The 6,000-nt window shown below is 67.1% G+C and overlaps 1 protein-coding gene across 1 annotated transcript in view; it reads left to right on the top strand.

Moving 5' to 3' along the window:
• Window positions 1-121: 121 nt before the first annotated feature.
• Window positions 122-6,000, top strand: part of RYR1 (ryanodine receptor 1) — a gene marked incomplete at its 5' end in the record, with an annotated part of 52,381 nt that continues 46,502 nt past the window's right edge. Inside the window, 12 exon segments of the mRNA XM_048322158.1 lie at window positions 122-364; window positions 2,106-2,225; window positions 2,439-2,444; window positions 2,446-2,544; window positions 2,953-2,973; window positions 4,166-4,240; window positions 4,363-4,441; window positions 4,567-4,679; window positions 5,043-5,136; window positions 5,222-5,315; window positions 5,394-5,471; window positions 5,706-5,862. Of these exon segments, the coding sequence (XP_048178115.1) occupies window positions 122-364; window positions 2,106-2,225; window positions 2,439-2,444; window positions 2,446-2,544; window positions 2,953-2,973; window positions 4,166-4,240; window positions 4,363-4,441; window positions 4,567-4,679; window positions 5,043-5,136; window positions 5,222-5,315; window positions 5,394-5,471; window positions 5,706-5,862 (1,179 nt within the window).

The following is a 6,000-nucleotide window of genomic DNA, read 5'->3' as shown; positions in this document are numbered from 1 at the left end:
GCGACACGGGGGGGACACGATCGGTGACACCGGCGGGGGGAGCACCCGAGGGGGGGGGGACGGGACCCCCAGAGCCCGCCTGGGACCTCTGACCACCACCCTGGACCTCTGACCACCACCCTGGACCTCTGACCACCCCCCGGGACCTCTGACCACCCCCCGGGACCCCCCCGATCGCTCCCGGGACCCTCCGACCCCCATTCGGGACCCCCCAAACCGCACTCGGGGCCCCCCAAACCTCACCCCGGGCAGCCCAAAACTCCCCCGGGACCCCCCGAATCGCCCGCGGGTCCCCCCGAGGGTGCCGAGGCTGCGGCGATGGCTGAGGGGGGAAGGCGAGGACGATGTGCAGTTCCTGCGCACGGTGAGTGCGGGGACTGGGAGGGCGACTGGGAGAACTGGGAGGGACTGGGGAGCGCTGGGAAGGGGTGCGGGGAGCTGAGGGGGGCTCTAGGGGAGACTGGGAGAGGGAATGGGGGGTGAAGCTCTGAGAACTTGGGGGGCACGGGGAGGGAGGGACTGAGGGGGGAACTGGGAGGACTGGGGAGGTGGAAGCGGGAAAATTGGGAGGTAATGTGGGAGAAATTGGGGGGGGGAGACTGGGAGATACTGGGAGGGGGAACTGGGAGAATTGGGAGGGGACACTGGAGGGGCTGGGGGGATACTGGAGGGAAAAGCTGGGAGATGATGGGGAGGAACTGGAGGGATTAGAGTGGAAACTGGGAGAATTGGGACGGGATACTGGGAGATAATGGGAGAGCTGGGAGGGGAAGCGGGGAAAACTAGAACTGGGAGAGAAGGACTGGGGATACTGGGAGGATCTGGAAGGGAAACGGGGGATTTGGGGGAGCAGAACTGGGATAGAGCAGGAATTGGGAAGGGAAACTGGGAGATACTGGGAGAAAAAACTTGGAGGACTGGCAGAGGAAACTGGGCGGACTGGGAGAAGATACTGGGAGAACTGGGGGGAACAAGACGAGGGGGCCTGGGAGTACTGAGAGGTGCTGGGGAGGGAAACTGGGGCCACTGGGAGATACTGGGATGAACTGGGAGGAGCACTGGGAAGGGGGGTCACCTCACCCCTCCCCCCCAGCTGTCCCGGGCTCCCAAAAAAGTAACACGGGGGGGGGGGGGGGGAGGGGGAGCAGCTGCTGGGGGGGGGAGGGGCGACACCAGATCCCCCCCGGGGGGAAGGGGCGGTAGGGGGAGGGGCGTCCCAGTTGCTCTGTCCCAGTTTCTCCCAGTTTGGCCTCAAAATTAGACCAGGGAAATTGGGGGAGGGGGCAAGGGGTGACCTTGGTGGGGGGGGAGCGGGGGGGGTCATGGGAAATGCTGAGCTCAGCGGATTTGGGGAGGGGATTTTGGGAGGGGAAACTGAGTCACGGACCCTCCCCCCCCACCCCCCCCGTGGCATCCCCGGCCCGCGGGTGGAATCCGCCCCCTCCCCCCCCATTCCGGGGGGGGCCCCGAGTGACGGGAGCAGGTGGGGGGGGGGGAAGGGGGGCCGCACTCCTTTGGGGGGGGGCGACAGGGGCACCCAGGGGGTCCTGACGCCCCCCTGTAGAATTTGGGGGGCACCCAAGGCGTCCTGACCCCCCCTATTCGGGTTTGGGGGTGCCCAGGGGGTCCTGACCTTTTCCCCCCATAGGGTTTGGGGCACCCAGGGGTACCATGGGGGGGCTCGTGGGGGGGTTTGGGGCTCTGGGGGGGCATTTTGGGGTGCTGAGCCCCCCCTTTGCCCCCCACGACAACGAGGTGGTCCTGCAGTGCCACCCCACCCCTGAGGGTCCCACAGGGACACGGCAGGGCCGTGGGGTGCCATAGGGACGTGCTGGGAGTATTTTGGGGTTCTGGGGGGTATTTTGGGGGTGCTGACCCCCCCTCTTTGCCCCCCCAGGACAACGAGGTGGTCCTGCAGTGCCACCCCACCCCTGAGGGTCCCACAGGGGCACGGCGGGGGCCGTGGGGTGCCATAGGGACGTGCTGGGGGTATTTTGGTGTTCTGGGGGGGGTATTTTGGGGTTCTGGGGATATTTTGGGGTTCTGGGGGGTATTTTGGGGTTCTGGGGGCATTTTGGGGTGCTGACCCCCCGTTTGCCCCCCAGGATGACGAGGTGGTCCTGCAGTGCACCACGACGCTGCTGAAGGAGCAGCTCAAGCTCTGCCTGTCGGTGGAGGGCTTCGGGAACCGCCTCTGCTCCCTGGAGCCCACCTCCAACGCCCAGGTGAGACCCCTCCCAGCCCCGGGGGGCTCCCCAAATCCGGGGGGAGGCCTTGGGGGGCCTGGGGGGGTTGGGGGGCGCTGAGGGAGGGTTTAGGGCCCGGGAGACCCAGAGACGGGGTCTGGGGGCATCCCCTGGGTTCTGGGGTGGGGGGCGTGCGGGGTCCCGAGGGTGCCGGGGGTCCCCCGTGACCCGCGGCCCCCCCGTTGTCCCCAGAATGTCCCCCCCCGACCTGGCCGTGTGCTGCTTCGTGCTGGAGCAGTCGCTGTCGGTGCGGGCGCTGCAGGAGATGCTCGCCAACAGCTCCGACATGGGCGGCGAGGTGCGTCTGGGGTCCCGCCGGCAATTTTGGGGGGCCCCCGAGGGGTCTCGCGGGGGTGGGGGGGCACTGGAGGTGGTTTTAGGTCCTTAAAGAGGGGATTTTGGGGTCCTGGAGGGGTGGATTTGAGGGGCCCTAGAGGGGTTTTAGGATGCTGGGGGTTGCTGGGGTGGGGTTTGGGGGTCTCGGTGGGGTTTTGGGGCCATCTGAGGGGGTCCTGGGGGGCTGGAGGGGTTAGGTGTCCTGGGGGGGTCTAGGATCCTGCGGGGGGAGGGATGTGTTTAGAGACCTGAAGATTTTGGGGTTCCTGGAAGAGTTTTTGGGGTCCCTGGGGAGGTTTGGGGGTCCCTGGTGTTTTGGCGGGGGTCGCAGCCCCCCGTGACCCCCCTCTTCTCTCCCCCGCCCACCCAGGGGGTCGATCTGGATAAGTGGGTAGGTGCCACTGTGGTGCAGTGACCCCCCGAACCCCAAATCCTCATCCTCACCTTCATCACTCCCTTCCTCCTCCCTCCTCCTCCTCCTCCTCCCTCCTCCTCCTCCTCCTCCTCTTCCGCCCCACCCAAATTCTGGGGGGCTCTGCCCACCCCGCACCCCCCCCCGCATGGACCCAGGTGTCCGGGTGTGCCCCCCCCATCCCATCCATCCACAGCCCCCCAAACTCCGCATGGACCCCAAAGTGTGAGCGCGGGCGGGAGGAGCGGGGGGAGACCCCAAATGGGGGGATCCCCGATCCACTGGGGATCCCAACATGGGGGACCCCCCAATCAGGGGATCCCCGATCCACTGGGGATCCCAACATGGGGGACCCCCCAATCAGGGGATCCCCGATCCACTGCGGATCCCAACATGGGGGACCCCCCAATCAGGGGATCCCCGATCCACTGCGGATCCCAACATGGGGGACCCCCCAATCAGGGGATCCCCGATCCACTGCGGATCCCAACATGGGGGACCCCACAATCGGGGACCCGGACATGGGGTGACCCTGAAATTTGGGATCCCACTTTGGGGAAAACCTCCATATAGTGGGGGGGCCCAAAATGGGAGACCCTCAATATTAGGGGGATTCCCAAAACTGGGAACCCCAAATTTGTGGGGACTTCAATGGGGCGACCCTGAAATTGGGGATCTCGGCACGGGCTGACCCTGACATGAGGGGGACCCCTAATGTGGGGTGGGACCCTGGAATTGGGGACCCCAACATCAGAGGAGTCCCCAGTATGGGGGGATTCCACCATGAGGGGACCCCGACACGAGGGGGGGTCCGAGGCACGGTGCCCTCCAAAACAGGGGGGGGTGCGATGCACAGGAGACCCCAACACGGGGGGACCCCAAAACAAGGGGGGACCCCAAAACAGGGGGGGGCGATGCACAGGAGACCCCAACACGGGGAGACCCCAAAACAAGGGGGGACCCCAAAACAGGGGGGGTGCAATGCACAGGAGACCCCAACACGGGGAGACCCCCAACACGGGGGGACCCCAAAACAAGGGGGGGTGCGATGCACAAGGGGCTCTCTCTGACACATGGAGCCCCCAGGAATTTTTATGGGGTTCAGGGTTTTTTCTGAGGGCATCGGGGGATTTTGGGGTCCCCCCCCTTGACCCGCCTGTGCCCCCCCAAGTCCTCTCAGGGTGGGGGTCACCGGACGCTGCTCTACGGCCACGCCATCCTGCTGAGACACTCGCACAGCGGCATGGTGAGTTTGGGGGGCCGTGGGGGGTTTTGGGGGGATCGTGAGGGGCTTGGGGGATCTGGAGGGGTTTGAGGGGGCTCGGGGGGGCTTTGGGGGCCCCCCAATAACGGGGTGTGTCCCCCCAGTACCTGAGCTGCCTGACCACCTCCCGCTCGGTCACCGACAAACTGGCCTTCGACGTGGGGCTGCAGAAGGACGCTGCAGGTAAAGGGGGGGACCCTGAGCTTCCCGGGGGTCCCCCCAGCTCGGGGGTGTTGATTCTGGGGGTCCTCCCGGAGTTTTGGGGGTCCCCCCGCGGTTTTGGGGGTGCTGATTTGGGGTGCCCCCAGGCGAGGCGTGCTGGTGGACGATGCACCCGGCGTCCAAGCAGCGCTCGGAGGGAGAGAAGGTTCGGGTGGGCGACGACCTGATCCTGGTCAGCGTCTCGTCCGAGAGATACCTGGTACGGGGGGACACGGGGGGACACGGGGGGACACGAGGGGACACGGGGGGACATGGGGACACACGTGGGGACATGGGGACACAGGGATCCCCCACCCCCCGACCTGGTCGTGGTCAGCATCTCCTCTGAGAGATGCCTGGGATAAAGACACAGGGGGGACGTGGAGGGGTGTTGGGGGTCACCCCGTGTCCCCTCGTGTCCTCCCGTGTCCTGTATGTGTCCCCCTGCATGTCACACGTGGCAGACACACACACGTCCCCCCATGACCGCCCATATCTCAGCCCCCGCGGCCTCCAGGGAGACCCCCCCTGTCCCCCCTGCCACGTCCCCCCATGACCCACCTGTGTCCCACCTGTGTCCCAGCACCTCTCCACGGCCTCTGGGGAGCTCCAGGTCGACGCCTCCTTCATGCAGACCCTGTGGAACATGAACCCCATCTGCTCTGGCTCCGAGGAAGGTGACTCCTGAGGGACCCCAGACTTGGGCGGGGGGGTCCCTTAGGGTGTCCCCAACACCCTGACCCCCCTGTGTCTCCCCCCCAGGTTACGTCACCGGCGGCCACGTCATGCGCCTGTTCCACGGCCACATGGACGAGTGCCTGACCCCCACGGCCCCCGAGCAGGGCGAGGAGCGCAGGTGGGGCGGCCCCACAATTGGGGTGGGGGGCACACACGGGGATGTCCCCAAGCCGCTGACCCCCTCTGTCACCTGCAGCAGCGTTGTCAACTACGAGGGCGGAGCCGTGTGCACCCACGCCAGGTCCCTGTGGCGCCTCGAGCCCCTGCGCATCAGGTACGGGGGGACACGGGGGGGTCCTGAGGTGTCACCACCCCCCCAGGACACTGTGTGGGGTCCCCCTGTGGAGCCCCAGTGGGGGCTTGGGGTCCTGGGGTGTCCTTGGCACGTGTAGCTGTGCGCCCCTGTCCCGATGTCCTATCGCGGTGTCACCTCCCCACGTCTCCTCGTGTCCCCGTGTCCCTGTGACCCATCCCGGTGACAGCGGTGTCCCCTCCGTGCCTCCCGCAGCTGGAGCGGGAGCCACCTGCGCTGGGGACAGCCCTTCCGCCTGCGCCACGTCACCACGGGCCGCTACCTGGCGCTGACCGAGGCCGCCGGGCTGGCCATGGTGGAGGCGTCCGCGGCCAACACGCGCGTGGCCACCTTCTGCTTCCGGGCCTCCAAGGTGGGAGTGTCCCCAGAGTGTCCCCAGCGTGTCCCCAACCCTGTCCTGCTCCCCATCCTGCTCCCTGTCCCCATCCCTGTCCCCCCACGCACGCGGCCCGCCTTCTGCTCCTGTGTTTCCGATGCCACCGGGATGTCC

Source organism: Corvus hawaiiensis, chromosome 1, assembly GCF_020740725.1.
Source record: "Corvus hawaiiensis isolate bCorHaw1 chromosome 1, bCorHaw1.pri.cur, whole genome shotgun sequence".
NCBI classification, from domain to species: Eukaryota; Metazoa; Chordata; class Aves; order Passeriformes; family Corvidae; genus Corvus; species Corvus hawaiiensis.
Note: the sequence above shows the minus strand (reverse complement) of the source record. Positions and strands in the feature narration are given on the sequence as shown.